Source organism: Mustela nivalis (genome assembly GCF_964662115.1).
Source record: "Mustela nivalis genome assembly, chromosome: 8".
NCBI lineage: Eukaryota > Metazoa > Chordata > Mammalia > Carnivora > Mustelidae > Mustela > Mustela nivalis.
The window spans coordinates 40278898-40304412 of NC_139027.1; the positions used below are offsets into that span (position 1 = coordinate 40278898).

Genomic DNA, 25515 nt, shown 5'->3' on the forward strand with positions numbered 1-25515 from the left:
TGATGGTTCACAGGTCGTCCTAATTCTCCCACACCAGCGAGGAGAGGCCAGACAGACCTCGACAACCACCCTGTCCTACACTGATTCAACAGCAATGAGCTGTGGGTTCTTGATGATGTTTGCAAATGATCTTCTGGAACAAAATTAACTCCTGACTTTCTTAACATGTACCAAGACTTCAAAAACAAAAGGCGGGCTCAAATCCACTGTTTAGAGTTTCCTGTGCATGTTTTTTCAAACTCCTCTTTCTTTCTTGGGCAGTCTCTAGCTTAGGGTTATTATTATTGACAAAATTCCTTTACACTTAGAATTCATCTGTGTCTTCTTATCACACATAGTTTTGAAGCCCCGGGCTAAGAGAAGTGTTTTCACCATAAGCCAGAAAACAGGGATGGAACTGATAAAAAATGTCATGAGTAGACACGGCTAAGGCAGGTGAGAAGGAGGAAGGCTGGGTTAACACTGGCGTGTCCCCACTGAAGGAGCGCTAGCAGAGTTCAGAGCAGTCAGAATAAAAGGCAGAGAAAGATGAGATGCTTTCCAGAGAGTGGACTTGATTTTCATGTTTTTCTTACACCAGCAGAAACCAGTGAATTTCCTGGTAAGATGCCCACAACATGGCCAACGCATCCTGGAGAAGAGTGGTAGAGAGAGACAGGGGTTGCCAGGGCCAAAGGGATGAGTAGTTTTTAGTGGTTTGCAGCTGTAGCGGCCGGCGGCTGCATTAGTCTATGTATGTTACAATGCATAAGACGGTGGGCACCTGGGTGGCTCAGTCTGTGAGTGTCTGACTCTCGAACTCGGCTCCAGTCATGATCTCAGGGTCGGGAGATCAAGCAAGCTGGGCTCCGTGCTCATGCTCAGTGGGAACTCTGCTTGGGATTCTCTCTTCCTCTCCCTCTGCCCCTCCCTGCGCTTGCACATCCTGTGTGCACATGCGCTCTCTCCCTCCCTCTCAAACACATAAATAAAATCTTTAAACAAAATTCATACAACTATATACCAGAGAATCACTCTTCCTGTATATTATTTTTTTTTTCCATTTGAAAAGAAAACAAAACACAAACTTTCGGCAGAGGTAGGAAAGAGTTGGCGGAAGATAGGACACGCAGCTGGCGCCCTTCATCCCTCATGTGACAGTGTCCCAGGACTCCAGCTGGGCATGTGTACACGTTCCGGAACACTCTCTGCGAGCAGTGGGCTCTGATACTCGAAGAACCAAGTGACCATCAGTCCAAGCACATGGGAAGAGGAGTGAGCTGAGCCCACCAGGGAGGAGACACTTTGGGAGGAAACTGGGCCCCTAAGCAGCAGATGGAGAAACTGAGCCAGGAAGGACCTGATAAGGGGCAGAAGGAAACTGGTAGGGGCATGGCAGGAAGCTGTTGAGGCCACACGGCCAGCAGGACGCTCTAAGACCAGACCTGCCTCGACAGGGAAGACCAGATGTAGCCCTTCTCCTTAAGCACCCCCTTTATCAAAGCCTTGGGCCAAGAAGGCCTAAATATGAGCTTTAATTTCTTCCGGGCTTCTCCCACCTCTGATGTCAAAAGGCCTTCACTTAAACCAGCCAGACAGGGGTTCCTGGCTGCCTCGGTCAGAAGAATGTGAAACTCTTGATCTTGGGATTGTGGGTTCCAGCCCCACATTGGGTGTAGCAACTACTAAAAAAAAAGGAAAAATTCTTTTTAACTAAAAGAAAAAAAAAAAAAAAGAAACCAGCCAGAATTCAGGCAGTTCTATGGCAAACAGAAGGAATGCTTAAGCCTCCCTTCCTACAGTACCAGGTGTCCCCAAGCACAGGCAGCCAGGTATGCCCTCCTTGTCTCCAGGGCTCCTTCTGGAGCGGACATCCCTGACCAAAATGCAAAGAGTAAAGAAAAGCCAAGCAGGGCAGGTATCTGTCTGCCCAGCTGGTTCCTGAGAAAGACAGGGCAGCCGACAGCCAACCCGACACCAAGCACACAGCTGAGTCTCACAGAGGGCCAAGCACCTCTCTTTGGACGATAAAAGGGGCATAAGCCAGGTTCCTGGAGGTCAGCAGGTGGTCCAGGGGACTTACGGAGTCCGGTTGGCTCCAGGAGGAGGACACCAGGCTCCAGGGCTACCCAGAAGCCACAGGCAGGACAAGCCTCAGAGAAGCTGCAGAGGCTGCAGAAACCCCAGGAAGAGTTTCCTGTCTCGAGCGCCAGTCTCTCTCATTCCAGGAATCCCCTCTTCCTGAAGCTCCTTGCTGTTCTTTATTTATACAAGGCCGAATCCCACTTTCCCCAGCTCCACGAAGCCTCCTGCCACAAAGCCCGATTGTGCTCCCACATCCTCAGAGCCAAGGCCGAGACAGAAACTGGCCTGAGGGAAGACGGTCTGTAGCGGGGATGGAAACGCAGTCAGATTTAAAGGCGCGGTTCTCCGGCAACAGAGAGCTTTGTGGGGACGGAGCACACCCTCCTGACAGTGCGGCGTGCTGGGGGTTTGGGCCTACCTTGGTGACGGGGGCCCTTCAGCAGGTGAGCTGCGGCTGTCTGGTTTTGGACCACCTCCAAAGAACCAGGCCTCACCGCAGGGCTGGCTGAGAGATAAATTAGCATGCGATTCTGCTCAATTATCCACTTACAGAGAGAGGCACAGCGACATTTTATTCAAGCACCCCATGCAGAGAAAAGATACAGCGGTAAGAGAAAGCCCTGGAATTCCCCCCCCCCAAAAGGAGATAGGAAAACTATGGTCCCCTGAGAACTATTCTGGCCCAAGCAACAATACTTTTGGCAACTTAAAACACAGTGATTTTTCTTAAGGCCTCCAAGGTGGGTTTTCTCTCCGCCCCCAAACCTCTCAGCAAAAGGTTTGGTCAGAAATTATTTTTAAACAGGCTCGCACCTCCTCACAACAAAATACATCTATGAAGTGCAAAAACAGCCCATGGGCAAGTTTGGATCTTGGAGCTCTAGCTAGGTTTCCACTTGGATGGTCTTTGGGACACTAAACCCAGAGCATAGAGTGGTCCCAGAAGGGAGCAGTGGCCTAGGTCTAGAGCACCCATGGCAGAGGGAACAAAGGAGAAGGAAGTCTGTCCACTGGTCAGTTCCTGGGTGGCTGCTCCCAGCCACTGCCCCATCTCCTGTCCCAGCGCGTTACATGGCTGGGCAGCCGGTGCCTCACGGATACGGGGGAGTGGTTGATGCTGACCTCCCTAGAAGTCTGGCTCCGTATCTTCCTTCCTCCCCACAAAATGCCTGCTTTCCTCTTGGTCTTCCATGCAGCACTCTGACAAGAGTCCCCCAGTCTCTCATCCCAAGAGACACTTCCAAAGCCAGGCTCCTTGTCTACACAAATGATGAGGAATTACCACTAACTGCCCCTCGCGGCCCACTGACCCCAGGACCTCCCCTGAGCAGGGAGAAAGGAGGGGAAGGTGGGAAAACCGGTCAGGGTCTCTCCCAACCTGCCCTCCCCTGCCCGGCTCCAGGCTGGCATTCCTGCTCTCCAGCCAGAGGCCTTCTCAGCCAGCGGGTTCTACAGCTCAGGGTTTCTTAGAGACAAAGCTCTGGCAGTACTGACCCTTCCCAAACAGCAGCTTTAAAATGCAACTCCTAGAAGGAACTCCCCAGGTCAGGGTCACCCAGTCTTCACGGCTCAGACCTCGTCCCTCAAGCTCAGGCAAGCCCTCCAGGTGGCCCAGCGGGAGGGAGGTGGTGCCACTTCATAGCAGAGGGACAGATCTGGGTTCTCTGCCAGTCCCTGCCCCTGGAACGCTAGGTGGCCTCAGACAAGTTTGGTTCCCTCTAGAATGAAGCCGGAAAAAACCACAGTACCCATCGGGTCCTTTGGAGAACTGAATGAGTCAATGTATGCGATACTTCTCTGGGACACAGAGAACACTCAAAGAATAAGATTGTCATCACTACACAAAGCGCTATTCAGACAGACGAGGGACTCCAGGACCAGTCCTGCTGTCTCTCGCTAGCTCCATGAAATGAGCAACTCTCTCCACCCCGGTGTCTTTCCACCATAACTAAAATCCAAACTGCAGGGTGCCTGGATGGCTCAGCGGGTTAAGCCTCTGCCTTCAGCTCAGATCATGATCTCAGGGTCCTGGGATGGAGCCCCGCACTGGGCCCTCTGCTCAGCAGGGATCCTGCTTCCCTCTCTCCCTCTCTGCCTACCTCTCTGCCTACTTGTGATCTCTTTTTGTCAAATAAATAAATAAAATCTTAAAAAAAAATGTAAACTGCCTCTCCAAGGTCCCTTCTTAAAAAACACACCCACACACCCACACGGTTTATTTCACAGGTGTACACAACATGTGTCTGCACACCAGGGTTTCTCCACTGCCGCACAACAGACATTGGAGCGACCAAATCTTCTGTTGCGAGGAACCATCCATCCTCTACGTTTTGCCGTGTTTAGCAGCATTTCCAGCCTCTACCTGCTAGATGGTAATAGCTCTCCCCCTCGTCGGAACAACGGAAAATGTCTCCAGACCTTGCCAGTTGTCCCCTGGGGGGCAAAATGGCCCCAGCTGAGAACGAGTCATCTACACGCACACGCACGTGCACACGGAATAACAGGCCGCCCACTTTGAGAGGGAAGAGGTAAGCAGGGTGAGAACGGAGGAAATCCACCGCTCCAGGTACAGTCCTCGCCGTGTGCGCGAGGCAACTTTGCAGGGACTGAGACCACAAACACACACAGTACTCCGAAGCGTCTTTCCATCTGTGAAACAGTTACTGTGCTCGTAAAAACCGCCTGCAGACTTATTTTGGCCTGCACATACAGGGTCCCATTTAGTGCGAAAACTTGCCAGGCCACGCTCCCCAGGCCTAGTCAAGAGTGTGCTCAGAAACTCGGCCTGGTGGAGAAGAACACAGGGGGTTCTGTGTGCTGCGTCCCTGCACACTCACCTTGAGAGATCCCTGAGGAAACGGAGGCCGCCTCAGGGCAGTGGGCAGCTGTGGGTTATTCTTAAGGAAGAGGGCAGCTTGCCTTGGACTTAATGTGTTAGCGGATTTGAGGAAACTTCTATTTTCCCCATTCAGAAGAGCTAGGGGCTTGGTAGCCAAGGCTTGTGTATCCATGGACACAAGACCATGTGTACACACCTACCCACTTGCTAATCTAAGTAAAAATGAACAGTAGTCATAAAGACGGAAGACAGAGGTTAAGTGGAGGAGGAAGTGAATGTCTGCCTTAAGAAGTCTGTTTACACCCAAAGTGCTTAAAAATGAAAATCCTGAACTCCCTTTCTACCTTATTATGACTTATTTAACATTTGTTTTTTAATTTTCCCAAGATCATAATCTTCACCCACGACCACGTATAAGCCAACTTGAACTTGAAAACCAAGCTGGACCTTTGTTCTGCTTGCATGAATTAGTGTACAAAGGGGCATCTGATTTCTCCCTCCCCTAACAATCTGCAACACTAGTCCCTATGTATGTCCCTAGCGCTGGGGGAATGGGCCCTAAGACAGGCCTCAGGAAACCAAGGCTCTAATCCCGACCGATTACTTATGTGCCACGGAGACAAGTTACTAACTACACGGACAGTTCCCTGCTAGCTGGAAGCATGGAGGAAATTACATAGAACTAGGAAGAGCTACAGGGTCCTAGTCACTCTGACAAGTAGTAGAATGGTAGCCCAGACCCAACCACTGTTCCCAGAGAGTTCTGGGGAATACCAGTTCTATGAGATGCCACTTAGAAAGAAAACATCCTGTGGTTCCTTCATTCCTCCAACAAATACTTATCAAGGGCCTTCTGGATGCCTGGTGCTATAAAGACAATAGAGAGCATAAGAGCCCCACTCCCTGAGTGGGGTAAGTAAGTTGAGGCTCCAGGGACAGGTATCCAGAGACCAGGCCACCTCTTTCCCAACAGTAAAGGGAGTCCACATACAGGGAAGGAGGAACCACATCTGAGGCTGGGAGGCGGAGAGTGGGAAGGGGGCAGTAAGCTGGGCGTGGGGGTGGAGGGTGGGGGAGGGGGGGCAGGTTTTGGGGTGGGGGTAGTATTCCAAACACAGGGCCGGAGGAATCCTGCACAATGCCCTCCTCCCCTGTAAGAGATTCCTGGTACACACTGGTGTGTTAACGGCCCCCCAAGTCCTGTCCCACCCAATAACATCCCAAGGATGTTACTCTGGGAAATGCTGAGAGAGGCATTATTGTTCTTGTAGCCTACAAGAACCTTCCGTATGAAACAAAAGCTCTTGTTCATATTACGGGAAAACTATGCGTCTTCTCAGAACAGCCAAAATACCTTGGGGTTGCTAATGTAATCCTCAAGTATTTTCCTTGGCACAGACCTATAAAAACATATGGCTTCCACAACTGCTGACATACTCCCAGTATCACAGATGAGGGAAAACCCACAGCTACAAACCAGTGGGCCAGAATCAAAGGTCTACCTCCAGCACAGACACTTGCTTCATTTTGGGAAAGACCTATGTACAGCCTAGGGGCGCCTGGGTGGCTCAGTTGGTTATGTGTCTGACTCGATCTCAGCTCAGGTCATGATCTCAGGATTGTGAAATAGAGGCCAGTATTAGCCTTGGAGCTAGGCGTGGAACCTGCTTACGACTTTTCTCTCTTCCCTCTCCCTTTTCCCCTTCCCCACCAAAAAAAGATGTACGCACAGCCTCAATACTGGGATGAACTGAGAAAACCATCCAAAGGGGCACCCGGTGGCTTAGTCGGTTAAATACCTGCCTCTGGCTCAGTCATAATATTAGGGTCCTGGGATCGAGCCCCACATCAGGCTCCCTGCTCAGCAAGGCGTCTCCATCTTCCTCTCCCCCTGCCCCCTGCTTGTGTGCTTGTACTCTCTCTCTCTCTCATGCACTCTCTCTCCCAAATAAATTCTTCAAAAAAAGAGAGAAAGAAAAACCTGTTTAAAAAAAAAAAAGTTAAGGGGCACCTGGGTGGCTCAGTGAGTTAAGCCTCTGCCTTCGGCTCAGGTCATGATCTCAGGGTCCTGGGATCGAGTCCCGCATCAGGCTCTCTGCTCAGCAGGGAGCCTGCTCCCCCACCACCCTGCCTTCCTCTCTGCCTACTTGTGATCTCTCTCTCTGTCAAATAAATAAATAAAATCTTTAAAAAAAAAAAAGTTTAAAAAAAGGAAAAAAAGATCACCACCAATGATCAAGTTACCAAAGATTAAACCCTGAAAGATACCAGAAGTGAACAATGACTCCCCTTGTTAGCCTACAATGCCCAGAAGGAAGACAGATGTTGATGTTTATTATATAAGATGCATAAAGAAGGAAATGTAAATAAATAACAAATACACATGTGCAGATTTTGTGTATAAAGTACTGTGCCAGGAGTGACAGTGATCAAAAGGGACAGATGGCAGCCAGGGTCCTTGCAATCCAAAACTGATTATCAGTAAGTGCCCAGAGAATGGTTCAGTATAAAGACTAAATTTTACAAAGGCTGGGAGGTCCTGAAAACCCAGGACTGCCAATGCTGATAATGAGTTTGCCTTAACGAAGCCCTTACTGTAGGTCCCAGACAATGTTCTCCATGCTTGCATACAACCTTATTTCATCTTTGCAACTATGAGGTAGGTCCTAGGAATATAACAAAATACGGCCTTGGTCTCAACAGCCAATGGAAATCTGTTCTTCGACTCCAGCTTCAACCTTCAGAAGGCCTGAATTTCTGCTTGGTTAATGATCATATAGCCACAGGGATGACCAACATATTTAATTAGTGTAACAATGTGAGAAATAAGGAAATGAAGTTTGTCTGAATTCATCATCATTATCTGAACATGTCCCTTCAAAAACAGGGAAGGATTCTTTTTCTTTAAAGATTTATTTATTTGTCAGAGACAGAGAGCAAAAGCACGAGTGAGCACAAGCTGGGGGAGCAGCAGGCAGGGAGTTCCCCACTGAGCAAGGAACCTGATGAGGGGCTCAGTCCCAAAACCCTGGGATCATGACCTGAGCCACCCAGATGTCCCCAGGCAGATTCTACATGTAAAGTTTAGGGGAGATCTCCTTACGAGCTTTACTTCTTGAAATGTTATTAGTTGGCAGAAGTATGTTATTTTTTATTAGAAGAATACAATATAAGCATGAAACATTAATCTCATACAGAAAACAATTACAATGTACAACCACAATTCTTAAATAGGACTAATTACCTGCATTACTAATATTAAGAGTACATTAAAAAGGAGAACAGTACATACTTTTTGCGCAAGTGTTTATCAATGTTTTTAAATTACAATAGGCATACTATATTCTACTTCTAAACTCTATAGAAACGAGTGGTGTGCTCATAACATTAAATAGAGTAACCTTAGAAACTATATATGCACCCTCAGCATTCAGACTGTGGTCTCTAAATAACATTTTTCACTAAAAGGAATCAGAGCTCCTTCTAGAAATAGCTGATCTGGGAAGGGGGAAAGCACAAGATGAATCTGGAATGTCCTCCCATAACAGGAAGCAAGGAACCATCAAAGACCACTGGGATCGTGTCCAAAGGACTCAGGAGCCAAGGGGAAGAGGATTCTACCAGCTAAAGATAGAACAACTGGGAGTATCAGTTAGAATAATACTAGGACACCTGGGTGGCTCAGTCCGTTGGGTGCCTGCCTTCTGCTCAGGTCATGATCCCAGGGTCCTGAGATCGGGTCCCACATCGGGATCCCTGCTGGGGAGCAGGGGGTGGGGGGAATCTGCTTCTCCCTCTACCCCTCCCCACTGCTTGTGATCTCTCACTCTGCCAAATAAATAAATGTGTGTGTGTGTGTGTGTGTGTGTGTATTTTTAAGTAGCATAGATGAGGGGCACCTGGGTGGCTCTGTCAGTTAAGCATCTGACTCTGAATTTCAGCTCAGGTCATGATCTTAGGGTCTCAAGCTCTAGGACTCAGCCCCACACTATGCTCTGCACTCAGTGCGGAATCTGCTTGAGGACTGTCTCCCTCTCCCTCTGCCCCTCTCCCCACTCATGTACATTCATGCTCTTTCTAAAATACATCAATGCATCTTTTAAAAAAATGTAGCTGATAGGTGAAGAAGAAACGACACAGACTACCACCATTTTGAAACTGCTAAGGAGGTGATGGCCATCAGTGGCTGCGAATTTCACAGACAACCAGACCTTAAGTGTTTCGTAAAATAAGGACCCCCATCTATGAAAAAGACTTTGAAAAATATATTAAAAAGGAGAGAGAAAAAGAGAGAGAGAGAACCCTGAAGCTTGATCATGAATCTAAATTCAGGGGACTCCCCCTACCTGCTGTATGGGATGTTGCCTGAATCATAAGTCACTTAATAAAGCCAAACAGAGGGATCCCTGGGTGGCTCAGTCAGTTAAGCATCTGCCTTGGGCTCAGGTCATGATCTCAGAGTCCCGGGATCAAGCCCCGCATCAGGCTCCCTGCTCAGCAGGGAGTCTGCTTCTCTCTCTCCCTGCTGTTCCCCCTGCTAATGTTCCCTCATGTTCTCTCTCAAATAAACTAAAATCTTAAAAATAAATAAATAAAGACAAATAGATTTTCAAATTAAAAAAAAGAAAGAAAGAAAAGAAAAAAGGAAAGAAAAGCATCTAAATCCAGCTAACAATTGTCAGAAACTACAAGGGACAGAAAAACATGTTACAGGACATCATAGGGTTGCATTTAACAAAATCCAGACTGAAAAACTCCACAGGAATCATCAGATAAAAACCTAAAAACTTAAGTAGGAAGTTCTTTACATTCTCTGGAGAGTACAGAGCCAAATGCCAAGTTTGCTACCTCAATATTTCATAAGATTTCAAAATCATGTACCACACTTTCTTGATAAATCACCTATGATCCAAGCATAATAAAGATGAAAAAAACCATGAAAAGAGGAAACTCTCATAAACAACAACAACAACAACAACCCAATACTCATTTTTTTCATCATCCCCCATGGACCAAAAAGATCTTGTTCTTTGTCTTATAAGTAAGACGAAACTCTTCAAAATGTGACCATCAATTTGGCCACTGCAGAGTAATAACTGTTTCTGGTAAGAAACATCAGTGGATACTAAACAGCGGAAAAAAGTTTGATGAGAAACAGGTTATTTATGTAGTCACAAAGTATCTTCCCACAAGACACTAATTACAAAGAGGAAAAATAGTAACTTCCTCGGAGGAACCTGGCAGACACCATTTTTACCAAGTGATCAAAATTAACATCAACTGTAGCGGGGGAAAATAGATGGTGCCTGCTGAGAAGAGAACCCGGTAGCAACAGAGAACCTGAATCTATTCATGACGAAACATCTGGGGAAAAAAGCAGAATTCAAAGTTCCTCTACAAAATAAATGGCTTAGAGTCTTCAAAAGTGGGGAATTCAAGAGACACAAGACAAAAGAGCTGTTCTAGACTGAAGAAGGCTAAACAGACACAACCAAGTGTAACACATGACTTGGCTCATCCTGGACACCTCCCCCCGTTTTTTTTTTTTTTTTTGAAGATTTTATTTTTAGGTTGTATCTACAACCAATGTAGGGCTTGAATTCACAACCCTGAGATCAAGAGTCAAATGCTCCCTGGGTTAAGCCAGTCAGGTGCCCCCCAAATTCTTTTAAATGTTTTCTTCTGCTACAAAAGACAGTTTAAAGAAAAGTAGCAACAACTGATAAGGTCTTCAGATGAGACAATAGGCCTATGTTAATGTCCTGATTTGATAACCACATTGAGATGATTGTCTCTGGTGTTAGAACATACCTGTGAAATTATCCAGGAGTAAGGGAGCACTGTATTTGCAACTTACTTTCAAATGGATCAGAAATAAAAGTTACAGAAAAACAGAAAGATAAAAAGAATATAGCAAATAATAACATTTGGGGAAATCTAGAGGAAAATACGTGGGAATTCTTTGTACTATTTTGTACTTTCTCTGTATCTGAAACTATTTTAAAAAGTTAAAACTAACATGAACTAACAGTATATATGTCATTCTGTTGAGAGCTATTTGATTAAGAATTCACACAAACTGGCAATTCTGTTATAGTGATATGTAACTCTTTCCAAAGGTGAATTGATAACCATATAAATTCATAATCTGCACTAAGAACTGAAAAATGATGTGCTAATTACTTTTGCTGAAGCATTTCTGGTCCCCCTATGACTATACCATTTAATCATTTCTTATAAAGATATTTTAAAACACTGTAGGAAAACTTCCACTTATTAAGATATTGGTTAAGGGGCATCCAGGTGGCTCAGTGGGTTAAGCCTCTGCCTTCGGCTTGGGTCATGATCTTAGGGTCCTGGAATGGAGCCCCACACTGGGTTCTCTGCTCAGAGGGGAACCCGCTTCCTCCTCTCGCTCTCTGCTTGCCTCTCTGCCTACTTGTGATCTCTGTCTAATAAATAAATAAAATCTTAAAAAAAAGATATTGGTTGGGGTGCCTGGGTGGCTCAGTGGGTTGAGCCGCTGCCTTCAGCTCGAGTCGTGATCTCGGGGTCCTGGGATAGAATCCCGCATCGGGCTCCCTGCTCAGCGGGGAGCCTGCTTCCCTCTCTCTCTCTCTGCCTGCCTCTCCATCTACTTGTGATTTCTCTCTGTCAAATAAATAAATAAAATCTTAAAAAAAAAAAAAAGATATTGGTTAAAATTTTTGGTCACCAAACATCTTAATAAAGTTGTAATAATACTACAAATTATCTGGATGACATTACTCATTTCTTTTTATATCCCAGAGATTCATTCTATGATGCATTTAGTTTTAGTCTTGCGCAAATCCTGGTTTGTTTTTCTAAGTTTTATATCTTTATTTGTCAGAGAGAGAGCACACAAGCAGGGGAGTGGCAGGCAGAGGCAGAGGGAGAAGCAGGCTGCCTGCTGAGCAGAGCCCAATGCCGGACTCCATCCCAGGACCCTGGGATCATGACCTGAGCCAAAGATAGTTGCCCAACCAAATGAGCCACCCAGGCGTCCCAAATCCTGGTTTTGAAATGCAGTCTATTCACAGCCAAAATGTTAATTCAGTAACCTTCAAATACACCATTGTCCCCATTTTGCCAAACAGCACCCTAGGATACGGGAGCACAGAGCCAGACCAGGGCTGGACTGGGCTTCAAGGGGACGTCAACTGTGGCCAAACTCAAGTCCCAGACCCCTTTAGCCATACTGCCTCCCCAAGGGAAAGGAGTGGCCCGTTGGCAGGGTCTGCTCCTCTATCCCTCAGGCCTTGGGACACTCACCACACCCAACTCCTCTCTCCTCCTTCAATGCCAAGCAAACACAAGAGCTCTTAAGGGGGGGCTCTCCCAAACTCCAGTTGTTCTCACCATCCTAGCCCCTCCCTGTGTTAACTCTCCTTGTGAGAGCCTTGCCATCATGACCCATTTCCCACTCCAGAATTCAGTACCACAGTCTCCCTCCCTGACAAGCATTTTATCACAGAAAAGATTATGTTGTAAAAAAGTGTTTTCATGTCACATATCTTTAACACTCCTACTCTAATATTCTACCTCCCTGCTCTGGGACCTTCCTAAAAAATAGATAAATAGATAATATAATTGATAAGCAAAGACTATACCCAATTTACCTAGAAAATAATATTCAGGGCACCTGGGTGGCTCAGTCCGTTAAAGCATCTGATTAAGCGTCTGCCTGCCTGCCGCTCAGATGGTCCTGGGATCCAGCCCCTGCTCACTGGGGAGTCTGTTTCTCACTCTGCCCTTCCATCCACTTGTGCTCTCTCCCCCTCAATAAATAAACAAATAAAATCTTTTTTTAAAAAAGAAAGAAAGTAATATTCTGGGGGACCTGGCTGACTCGGTTGGTGGAGCATGTGACTCCTTTCTGGGTTCAAGCCCCAGGTTGGATGTAGAGACTGCTTGAAAATAAAATCTTAGGGCGCCTAGGTGGCTCAGTGGGTTAAGCCGCTGCCTTCGGCTCAGGTCATGATCTCAGGGTCCTGGGATCGAGTCCCGCATTGGGCTCTCTGCTCAGCAGGGGGCCTGCTTCCTCCTCTCTCTCTCTGCCTGCCTCTCTGCCTACTTGTGATCTCTCTCTGTCAAATAAACAAATAAAAAATCTTAAAAAAAAAATGAAAAGAAAATCTTAAAACAAAGAAAAGAGAAGAATATTCACACGTACACAAGAAGTAGGACTTGGCCGGAAGTAGGAAGCAGGCAACAGACCGAGTCAACAGATGCACCTGACAATATTTTGTATCATGGTATCTAAAGAAACAAGTTCACCACTTCAAGATGTGAGAAGAAAAACACAAGGGAAATTGGAGGGAACAGATTATACAGAGCCACAGAGCACAGAAAAGCAAAGAAAGAGACAACAATGAACACTGTCTCTGAAACTGTCAAGAGACCAGACACTGAAGCTGGGACACTGACTGTCCCAGGCAGAAGCAGGGATTAAAAGTGCCCCTAAGGGAAAGGGCTGGAAATGCCACCAAAATGAATAAATACAGACATGTTACTCCTCACTCCTCTTTTAACTTGTACACATTATTTCCAAAGGGCATTTTCACATGAATTTGGTGGTCAATGCTCAGCAGAGGGGGAGGCTAGCACTGTGGCTGGAATGATGGCTCCAACACATTCCAGAAAGGGAACTGAGGGCCCCTCACTTAGCTCTGTCTCAGCTTCCTCCGGGATAAGACAGATTATGAGACCAGACGTGCAGGCATTCAATGTGGTAAGAGTTGTAAACAGTAACACACAGTGCCCCAAGAACACTGCAGGTGCCTACAGGCTATTTTTTAAAATGCTGATGTTTAAATAAATATTCATGCTGTCAACATTCAACAAATGTCTGGGAGTCACTTATCATGCATCAGGTGTTAGGATTTAATAAAATAAGTAAGTATTTTGAGGCATACTTCCTTTGTGGCACTACAAGGCTCACTGTAGACCCCCCAAGTAGTGGAGAGAGAGTAATAAAGCCTGATGATGGAACCGAGCCCTAGTCCTGTTTCCATCCTTCCTAACTGTTGGCTCCTGGGCAAGCTCACAATCTCCCTGAGCTTCTGCTGCTCACGGGTGGGGTGGGCTGGATGTTCCCTTCTAGCTTGGAGGGCTCCAAAGGTACCCAGGCAAGGTCCCTGCAGAAGAATCTCAGGGAGGACCACCCCTAGCAGGTAGGTGGCACACAACCATCTGACCTTAGCAACCCCAATCCAGACTTTTTGAAATTTATGGAGAAAAATATAGTCCGAAACACCAGAAATCACTACTGTCAACAAATCTGAACTTGTAAACTGATCAGCTTTCCATACCACCACTTTATTCCTACTTATTCCTACTTCTTCCTCATTGTTAGATCCATCTTTCTTTCTTTCTTTTTTTTTTTTTTTTAAAGTAAGCTTCGGGGATACCTGGCTGGCTCCACTGGTTAAGCCTCTGCCTTCAGTTAGGTTATGATCCTGGGGTCCTGGGATCAAGCCCCACAACAGGTTCCCTGCTCAGTGGAGAGTCTACTTCTCCCCCTCCCTCTGCCCCTCCCCTGCTTGTGCTCTGTCTGCCTCTTAAACAAATAAATAAATAAAGCTCTAAGCCCAACATGGGACTTGAACTCAAGACCCTGAGTCAAATGTTTCACTGAGCCAGCCAGATGTCCCTAGGTCCAGCTATACTTTTAATCATAGGTTTACTATCTCTCATTTATTTTTTCTGTTTTCTGCATGTTTTTTTGACAGACGTTCCTACAAATAATGGCCCCATTCACTGTATGAGGTATAAGACATTTATCTCACTAAGATTTAGTGTCTTTTTTTTTTTTTTTAAAGATTTTATTTATTAATTTGACAGAGAGAAATCACAAGTAGACGGAGAGGCAGCCAGAGAGAGAGAGAGGGAAGCAGGCTCTCTGCCGAGGAGAGAGCCCGATGCGGGACTCGATCCCAGGACTCTGAGACCACGACCCGAGCCGAAGGCAGCTGCTTAACCCACTGAGCCACCCAGGCGCCCCAAGATTTAGTGTCTTATAATACCCAGATCTCCAGAAGGGCTTAGCTAGGACCCCAAGTGTCTCCCCAACTTCTATCAACCATACTCAGAAGGCCCTCCTGTTCATCTTTCCACCATGCTATTGTTTTCAGAAAGGGAAGTGAAAGAAAAAGCACCAAATGAGCTGAATCCTAATTTCAAATCATCTTACACCCACACTGCCCCCCCACACACACAGAAAGGAGAGTAGAGAGGAGACTAATACATTCTCTGCAATTTTTTTTTAAGATTTTATTTATTTATTTGACAGTGATCACAAGTAGGCAGAGGCAGGCCTAGAGAGAGGGAGGGAAGCAGGCTCCCTGCTGAGTAGAGAGCTAGATGTGGGGCTCAATCCCAGGACCCTGGGATCATGACCCAAGCTGAAGGCAGAGGCTTTAACCCACTGAGCCACCCAGGCGCCCCAATTCTCTGCAATTCTTAAAATATTTCTCTGTGTAAATATTTGGTATTTATTTAATAGTCAACTTACTGAAATAGTTATAAATGACCGCGGCTGGTTTTGAACATAGAGACCTTTAAAAAGGCAATGAATTTATCCGATATTTTATAAAATAAACAATAAGGGAATATTTGCACGCTTGGTTCACCAGAGCTTGGTTTATTAACCAAACGATGTTGTAATACAAATTGCAGGGGTAGCAAGCAAGTTGACTCCTCCCACCTTCTTCTACACCAGAGACCCACTTGTGTATTCCCCCCAGGCCTTACCGATTTCAACAAGGAAAAACTGTCCGCAAGTTCAAAAAAGTTCTAATGTTGGTACACAACCACTTTCTTCTCCAAAGAGGGTAACGTGCGGTGGTGAACTTCTGGGGGTCACCCACAAGAGGTTATTTAAGTCCTCCAGAGTACAGTCCTCCTAGAACAACTTAAACCCTAGCCGCTCACTTTGGCAGCTGTTTATTTGGGAACGTGCGTTCCCAGGACAAATCTACGCACCCCCCACCACAACTGATAACTCCCATCAGGATTTCTGAACTGAGAAACAAAGGTCAGCTGTCCTCACCATGGGAGGAGGACTTAGTTACATCAGGCACATGAGCAGTCACAAGGGTAGAATGGGAAGACCTAGACTTTAAACTCACAACCAAGTTGAAATCTCTGCACCATCAATTACAACTGGTGTGACCTTGAACAAGATACTTGACCCCTACTAGTCTGCCTGCACAGCAGCAAAATGAGAATAACAAGTACCTACTTCCTAGCAGATCAGAAGCTATAAGAAATATTAAGGTTTTAATAGCTATTGCCAGGTGCTTTTCAAATGCGGTGGAGGTTTTTTTTTTTTTTTAGATCTTATTTATTTATTTGACAGAGAGACACACAATGAGAGAAGGAACAGAAGCAGGGGGAGTGGGAGAAGCAGGCTTCCCACCAAGCAGGGAGCCTAATGCGGGGCTCGATCCCAGGACCCTGAGATCATGACCTGAGCCAAAGGAAGACACCCAAAGACTGAGCCACCCAGGCGCCCTTGGGGGGTTATTCACACCCTTCAGGAACAGCAAATGAGAGCACCCACTTTACCATACATGTGCCAGCAGTTAAAAGTCATATTAAGACAACATCTCTGGTAATTTGGTAGGGGGAAAAAAGAGATCCTTTTCTTTATTAGCATTTTTTTCCTTATTAGCATGTTTCGACTACGTAGGAGGCTAAACATTAGTTTCACATATGTGGTTGTTATTTGTAGTTTCTTCTTTCGGGAATTTTTTGTTTCTATTTATTTTATGGTTACTTTCTACAACTATGGTGAAAACGTGGGGCCTTGTTCCTCTTGAATGAAACAAATATATTTTCTTCTTTTTTTTTTAAAGATCTGTTTATTTGAGGGATGCCTGGGTGGCTCAGTGGGTTAAAGCCTCTGCCTTCAGCTCAGGTCATGATCCCGGGGTCCTGGGATCGAGCCCCACATTGGGCTCTCTGCTCAGCGGGGAGCCTGCTTCCCCCTCCCTCTCTATGCCTGCCTCTCTGCCTACTTGTGATCTCTGTCAAATAAATAAATAAAAATCTTTTAAAAAATAAACAAAAAACCAAAAAAAAGATTTGTTTATTTGAGAGAGAGAGCACGAAAGAGAGCATGTGCATGGGGGGAGGGGCAGAGGCAGAGACTCTGGAAGCCAATTCCCCACTGAGATTTCTAAAATGCTATAGCACAGTCTGGGAGTATGAGTATGAATTTATTTCCTGTCCTGAGGACTCCAGGTAACTAGTTATCACCCCTTACCACTTCCACAAAAGCTTCTGAAAAGGGCCATGTTAAGGAAAACATTCTTATGGTTTACTCTCAAACTCTGAAATGTATTTCGAAACTAATTGTTCATTTTCCCATGAGGATCTGCAAGCTATATATATATAACAAAAATATTTAGGATTCCAAAATTTATTTTAGAACCTTAAAGGTATCTGTCAATGGAGGTAACTCAGAGTGTTTCTAAAACCTTCTGAGTCTAATAAAGAAAATCTCCAGCACCCCAGTGTTGCTCATTGAGCCGCCCGTAATGTAGAGAGGAATGGGCGAGCCCCCCTTATTTCCCTTGTGTTCCCTTTATTCCCGAATGCCAAGGTTTTGGAAACTGCAATTTATTTCATTGTCCCTGAAATCCAATCCAGTCTGAGAGAAGATAATGAAGCATGGGACATATAAAAACCTCCAAAAATACAATCAGATTAGCCCATTTGGGCAGTTTTCTACATGCTTTTAAGCGGGACAGTCCTTTTCCATCCCAATTATTTATCACATCCCAGTAACTGCCTCTGACAGCAAATGAGTTGTATTTTGATTCCCATCTTTACCCTCCTTCAAAATCAGCCAGCTGCAGACATTAAAACGAGGTGTCCCAGGTGTGTCCTAGCTCTCAATCAACAACCTTTCATTATTTAACATGGAGCTAAAAGGTTCCCAAAAGGTTTGGGTTTTCTCATGGGATGCGGAGCGCAGGCTTGTACTGCCAAAACATCCAGGACCCTTACCCTAGCCAACTGGCCCTTGGTTTGAGAATACCAAAACTATCCAGCCACCCGATACACTGCCCCTCACTTTCTGCCACCACCTCCCCCCCACCCCCGCTTCCTTCCACACCTTCATCTGCACCTCCAGGGCCAGTCTGCACAATCAGGAGAACGTCCATCACTACAACAAGACTGCCTTCTTCCCATTTCCAGTGCCATCTCTTCTTCCTCCCGTCTTCTCCCCCATTCATCTTCCATCCCACACTACTGCCCTACAAACAAGCTCCCACTCCAGCGTCCCAGACAGACTCTTCTCCACGGCCCCTGGCTCCTCTTTCCCTCCTCTTAATGCAGCCAAACTTCAACAGGTTGTCCGGACTCTGGTTTTCAACATCTTCTGGGTTATGGTGGACAGGAAATGTGTAAGGTACACAGGGGGCAGGAGGGGAGGCTGCCTGCCAGTCTGGGCTGGGGTTCCGGCTGCAGGAGGGATGGGCCACTCCCTGGGGCCAGTCCACAGCACAGCGCCTGGGCACGCAGCTGGGAAGTGCTGAGCCAATATCTCTCCCTATCTTTATCACCCTCACTTGCCTGGATTACTTCTCTCACTGGACACCAATAACTTCCTAATTGCTACATTCCCAAAGCTCCTCTTCACGCCGCCATCTTCTCGTCTTTTCTTCATGGCATCTGACACGGAGGACCAGCTTCGAGAATGTCACAGGATCTAGGTACACCTCTTACCTTGGTGAGACTCCTTTCCATGCTGCCTCAGCGACTTCTTTCTCTGCTCTGAGCATCCTGTCCCTTCTTGCATCACCCAGTTGCTGCGATATCAACTATCCACTCATCATCATCCCCTCAGACCCCATGCGTGTCCGATCAAACTCAGCACTTCCTCCAGACAAAAGCCCCTCACAGCCTGTGTGAGCTGTTACTGCCAAATGGCCAGTGTGAGCATCTGTCCAGCATGCGGCAGGCAAAGATGGCACATCAGTGCCCCACCGAGAAGAAGGCATTCCCCCAGGTCACGGAGGCTTCGAGAGAGTTAACTGTGACATCCGCCACCTTCTGCCTCCACTTCCTACCCCTTTCTGCAGAAACTCAAGCAACCATTCCAGTCTCTCCCTTCCTATCCTTCCTCTCCATTCAGATACTCTTGGACACTTTTCACCTCTGCCCCAATCCCCAGGAGTTTCCTAACCCTCATAGCTCCTTCTGGGTCCTCTCCCTCCAATCACTATGATCTAGCACACCAACCAGTCACATCACTTCCCAGCGGAACTTTTAAAATGCTTCCCCTGCCCCTCATCCTTTCCAGGCAAATGGAATAACTTGTATTACCCCAAACAGCCCTGAACTTTTGGCCTTTCCTCTCCCAGTGCTGGCTTCTACCTCCTAATTGGGGTGGGAGACGAGTGTACTGTTTGTTTCAATTTTTTATAATTAACAAGGATCACTTTGATTTAAAGAACGACTGAGTTTTAAGGACTAAAGGGATGGTTCATTGTTTCTAGATTTTTATTTTTTTAAGATTTTATTTATTTGACAGAGATCACAAGCAGGCAGAGGCAGGCAGAGAGAGGAAGGGAAGCAGGCTCCCTGCTGAGCAGAGAGCCTCATATGGGGCTCGATCCCAGGACCCTGAGATCATGACCCGAGCCAAAGGCAGAGGCTTAACCCACTGAGCCACCCAGGTACCCCCGCTAGACTTTATTTTTAAGTAATCTCTACACTCAGTGTGGGACTTGAACTCACAACCTCGGGATCAAGAGTCACATGCTCCACCGACCGCGACAGTCAGGCACCTCAGGGACTAGTTCAAAACAACTTCCTCTCCCTGTGTTCCTTGATCATGCTAGCCCAAAACAACTTGTTTATTCTCTTTCCTCTGAAAATTCTCTGGGTTTTGTGGACTCTCAAGACCGCAGAGAGGTCTATGTTCATACTGCTCAATTTTTACGCCCTGTAGAGCAAAGCTGGGCCGACTTCATCCTGTTTCCTGCTGCCCATGACAGGTCCTCAGTAAATATCAGATGAACTTGAGGAGTTCCGAGTTCATCTTGAGGGTGCCGATCTAAAGCTCCCCAGTTTGGCATGTAAAGTTGACTTTAAACTGGAACGCAAGTAGGAAGCTGTACCGTATAGATCTGGATTGAAGGCAGCTTCCGACGACTTAACCATTTAAATTATTTTTCAGGTCACAATTTCTGGGGGCGGTAATACTGCACCTCACTGTAAAGGCAGGAACACTCTGTTCAAGGTTAGATTTCTGTTTGTAACCTAGCCTACTTTCTCCTCCAGAATCCCAAGAAGTGAGATGAATGAGTAGTATTCCAACCTAGAACTTTCCAAAAGTAAAGCAAGTCAGGCATTCCCCACCCGATCCACCCACCTACCCAAAGGAAAAAGACAGCGTTCCAGCTCCCTCCACAGAGAGTTACCCGTTGTCATCCCATCACCCCAGAAATCCAAGGCTAAAACTGCAGCAACCCAGGCAGGACCCCTGCAAAAGCTCATTCCATGTAAAAAACTCTCATTAAACACTGAGTTATATGGGGGGGGGGGGGGCAGAAGTTATATTTAGATGAGATGGCTTTAAAAAATTTTACCAAAAGCAGCACGTTTATATACTGATCTTCCAAAAGAAAAGGATTTACTTATTCACTCCTACATACAATTCCTAAAGACAGACCATTTCTCCCTCTGCACACAAAGATGTCTGCTGGGGTTTCTTGGTGTCAGAAGGAACCAGGCGCATCCAGGATGCTAGCCAGACTGGCCATGGGTAGCGGTGGGATACGAAGGATTGAAAGCAGGCACACATCTGGAGAACAGAACGTTTCCTACAGAAACCTGAGTGGAGATGGTGTGAGGAAGGTGCCCACGGATGACGCTTGAGCTACAAGATAGTAGCTCTTAAATGTAGAAATTGGACCCCAAAACTAGAGACTCCCTTGGCAACTCTACCTAGAACCGTTCTTTTCCAAAATGTAATGAGCACTCACGCCACGGTCCACTGCCTCTCCACCAGCTCCTAGCTAAGTCACCGAACCACATTCAGCATTTTTGTCTGGGCCCTTATTAGTCTCAACACTATTTTCAACATCCACTTTCTCCCGCATTGGCTTACGCTTTCCTCACGAAAAACCAGTCAACGACACCAACGTGGTTTAGTAAACGCATGAAGCCTTTTCGCTCTGAAGGAGCGAAAGGCGGTTTGTGGCTCTTATTCATCTCTTCAGAGGCCACGGGGTCCCCAGGGCTCCAGAGGAGAATGAATCATGGCGGGAGGCTTGGCACACACCCCAGGCTAAGGGGACCTCTTCTCTAAAGAGCCTCAGGAAGAGGCCACTTCCCAGCCTCCCAGCCAAGCCAGAGTGCAGGGCAAAGGTAAGGCATGGGGAAGAGATGCCCAAATTGCAGGACCGGCCAGCTGCCTCCCCACCCCACCCCCGCCCCCCAGTCAGCCCACAGGAATTACGCCAGGGGATGAGGGTGTTGCAGCCCTGCTGCTTGCAATTCCTAGGGTCAATTAACACCCTGAGAACATCCTAGCCAATCCCAACTTTTGCTTGTGGCTTGGTTTTTCCAGAAAGCATGAGAGCAGCAGAGAACTGAAGTCACCTAATTTTATACTACTCATAGGCTTTAGAGGGCCAACGCCTAAGGTCGTGAAATGTAGTAGTAAAACAACAACAAAAAAAAGACCTGGGATGCCAAGAGAGAGATCATATATTCCAGGCACCCCTGCCCTGCCCCACCCCTCCCTCCCCATCCCCTCTATCTGCATTCATTTTACCAGGCCTGGACCCCAACCGAGGGCCACTTTGTCTGCACCTACAGTTTGCCCACTGCGAGAAACCTTTAATCACAATATAATCACCCACAGGAAAAGCATCATCTCAACCTTACCGTCCAGACAATCAAGTGCTTAAGTGTTTCCTCACTTGCTTTCCTAAAAGCCCATGATGTTCAAGGAGAGGGTCAAAAGGAGCAGATTCTGGAGCTCATCTAATGGCAGGAAACGTTCCCAACAAACTTCATAACCAGGCAGGCCTAACACAATTATGGGCACAGAAGGGGCACAGGAACTACAGGAACCTGAAATTAGTTCTGTCGGGGCAGTTCACCAGGGGGACAGGCCTATGTATGGGAGTGGGACAGGGCACCCTAAGTTCCTTAGGAAAGGTTGACAGCTAGAGATGCAAGCATCCCTGGAGGCTTAAAAGGAAGACGGTGACATGGGCCTGGGCAGGGAACAGCTGAAGGAAAGAGCAGGGACAGTCAGAGACAGGCAGAGAAAGGCTGGCTTCTCCAAGGAGGGCTCCAAAATTCCCCAGCAGGCTTGGATTTAGTCATCAGGAATCCCCGGTACCAGCGAGAATCAGCCTATGAAAGTTCTTAGGCAAAAGAACATGTAAAGTGGAAGAAGGAGCAAAGGACAGTAGAAGATGCTGACAGAAAGAAGGGAATGGACACAAACAGAAAAACCATCCCCCTGGGGCTCTCGGGGTGGGGGTGGGGAGCAACAGAGGAAGGCGCACTTGTCAGGGCCATCGTTCAAAGAGGAAGAATGAAAACACCCTAGAGAGAATCAGGTGGGTGTAAGGGAATAATAGCCTGCTCCAGGGAAATGATTGGTCATATTTGGGACATTTCTGGTGACTTTATCTGCACCAGGACCTGGATCAGTGCTGACTCATGGACCTTAATGCCTCCCAGACTCTACTTTCCAGACATCTAATGGTAAATGGAAAAATGGGACTTTGCTAGCATCTCTCACAAAGTGACAGGGACCCAAGCAAAAGTGAGCTTTCAAAGCTAGCAGAAACGAGCTACACCTGTGCACAGAGAAAGGAATCAATGGAAACCTACAAAGTCAATGCAGCTTGTTTTGCTCAACTTTTACTTTACCCACTTTCAATATGAATGAGAAAAGGCACCAGTCAGATGCCTATATCCAGCTTAGATTCAGGACTTCCTGGGGTGCTCCAAAGCGGGGACAAAGCTGCAGGGGCTTCCCGGCTTGAAAGGTGAAGGTGTGTGGTCCCACGCCCCTCTCCCCAGGTCAGAGCCCCCCACCTCCACTCCCACAACCCTTCCGGGCAGGAGAGCGCCTCCACCGAGCCCACCACGGTGCCTCCGCTCTCCACCGACTCTACCACGCCAGCAAGCAGCGCCCATTAACCACCAGGCATTTCTCAAACGGCCCTTTAGTTATGATTACTATTTAAGGACAGCTTAAGCGAAAAGTGAATTTGTCGGACCTGCTCCTGAGGCGCCAACACCTCCCGCCCCCGAATCAAGAACTAACTGGCGGGCACTGGTAAGCAAAGAGAACCACCACGGCGCGCGTGGCGCCCAAGGGACAGCGCGCAAGAGCCTGGCACACAGTCACAGGAGGAAGGCGCTCACCGAATATCCGCCATCGGACCTAGCACCTGGGCAGTGGGCCCCGGGGTGGGGTGAGTTGGCTGCTCGGGGGACACAAAGGCCTTGCCAGCCCAGCGCTGCGCCCCTCGCGACGCGGGGGGCGCGAATTTAGGGCCAGGGAGGGGGCGATGGAATCCTCCCTCATTTGCACGTCGTCTGGGGCCCGGTCAATTTGCTTAATCACGGCTCTAAATGCCAGCGCGCAGCACACAATGCGCGCCCATTAACAGGTTTAAAGTGTCGCAGCGCTCGCTTTAAATGAGAAAAGCCGGCAACAAAGAGGGAAAAAGCCAAGTTCCTCAACTTGAAGAATGCCTCGGGTCACCCTCCAAATCATCTAGGCGAGTTTAAAATCCCAAGCTCCACAGAACAGTTGAGGCCCCTGCTCCACGGCTGGGGGTCAGGGGCTGGGGTGTGAATAATCCGCCGCGAATCCTGGGTTTCTTAGGAACCAACTTGCAGCCGCTCAGTGAAACTGAAGTCGGGGGCAACGTCGCCAACCCAGCTCCCCCGGCCCACTGCCCAACCGCCAGGGAAAGCTGACGGATTTCCAGGAAGGAAAGCGAGGCCCCCCCGCCCCCCGCGCCAAAAAAAAGCCGGCACAAACCCAAGTTTTCCTTTACCGCCAGCAACGAAATTTTGGAGGCCAGGGAAGACCCCCTGGAGTGAACCCCAAAGCCTCTCCCCAACAGAAGGGGAAAATACATTGGAACTTTACTTTCATCCAGACACTGCCCAGCGCAGCCTACCGCTCGGCCGCCACAGAATAGTTCAACTCCGCAAACATGTTCTGCCTGGGATCCTCCCGGGCTGGCCCCATCCCCCACCCCATCGCCGAGCCGGGGGGCGCATCCCGCCGTCCCGGCCTCCCACCCGCCCCGGCGCGGCCGGACAGGCACTCACCGTGCGCGCTCCTCCGGGAGACAAGGGTCCATTGGAGAGGTACGGACTGCTCAAGTCCGGGATCATCAGGAACGGGTACCCAGGGTACGGGGGGCCCTTAAAGAACGCGCCGTCCTGGGGCCTTCTCACTGCGGACAGGACCGAGGCGGGGGTGAGGCCCAGGCCCCCGGGACAGTGAGGCGGCAGGGGACCCGGGGCGGGGACCGCGCTCCAGGACGGCTGTGGCCGCGGGGGGGCGGAAAGCAGGGGCACGGTCGCGGGGCCGGGGGAACCGTGGGCGGCCTGAGCTGCCGCGCTGGGCGCAACGGGGCCCGGGACTGGGGGCTGCCGCGACCCACACGTACCTTCGGCGAAATAGTCCCGCGGCTTCTGGAAGGCGTCCCGGGCGGGCTGCGGGCGCCTCTCCGCCTGCGGAGGAGACACAAAGGCGAGGGCGGGTGAGCGGGCGCGGGGCCGGGGTCCCCCAGGGTCGGCCGCGGGAGCCTCCTTACCTCCGAGTCCGAGCTGCTGCTCTGGTTCTCCGACTCGTTGACCAGGGACGACTTGACCTCGTCCAAGTCCCGCTGCGCAGAGGCACTGTCGCTGCTCGGCTCCTGCTCCTCGCCCCCCTCGTCTTGGAAGGGGATCAGCTCGTCGTTCGCCCCGAGGTCGTCTCCTCCGCCGGCCGCCCCGGCGCCCGAGCCGCCGCCTCCGCCCCCGCCGCCCCCGCCGCCCCCGCCGCCGCCGAGCTGGGGCATGGTGGGGCCGCGCGGGCCGGGGCCGCCGCTCTCCGAGCCCCTCGCCGCCCGCGCCCGGCCCGGCCCGGCCCGGCGCCCGCCCCTCCCTCACTCCCTCCCGCTCGCCGGCCCGCTCGGCTCGCCGCCGCGGCGGCCGCAGCAACAAAGTTTGACAGGGCGTGGCCCCGCGGGAAGCGGGCCGGCGCGGCGGGGCCGGGGCGGGGGCGGCTCGGCTCGGGCCCCTCAGGCAGCGCCCAGCCCAGCGCTCCCCAACTCGTCGCCGCCGCCGCCGCCTGCTCCGCCGGGGCGTCCCAGCGCCTGGCCCGCCGGGGAGGGGCGAGCGGCGGAGGAAGGAGGGATCGCCGGCCTGGGCAGGGGGGCCGGAGGGAGGAGCCCCGGCTGCAAGCTGACACCCGCGCGCCTCGCGGAACCCGGAGAGCTCCGGCGCGCACACACTCACTTGCATTCACACTCGCACACCGCTCACTCACACCTTCCGGGGGCTGCGCCTCCCCGCCGCGCGTACCGTCCTCGCCCTCCCTC

At 48.9% G+C, this 25515-nt stretch overlaps 1 protein-coding gene across 2 annotated transcripts in view; it reads right to left on the reverse strand.

Moving 5' to 3' along the window:
• The window catches only part of TCF7L1 (transcription factor 7 like 1), a 154322-nt gene extending 129296 nt beyond the window's left edge, over positions 1–25026 (reverse strand). Inside the window, exons 1-3 of one of the 2 annotated variants that reach the window (XM_082743472.1) lie at positions 24748–25026; positions 24601–24664; positions 24257–24384 (exon numbers count right to left, since the gene is read on the reverse strand). In XM_082743472.1, coding sequence (XP_082599598.1) covers positions 24257–24384; positions 24601–24664; positions 24748–24993 — 438 coding nt within the window. In that variant the 5' untranslated portion in view covers positions 24994–25026. The remainder of the gene's footprint in view (positions 1–24256; positions 24385–24600; positions 24665–24747) is intronic. The other variant, XM_082743473.1, reaches the window with a different exon arrangement.
• Between the last annotated feature and the right edge of the window lie 489 nt (positions 25027–25515).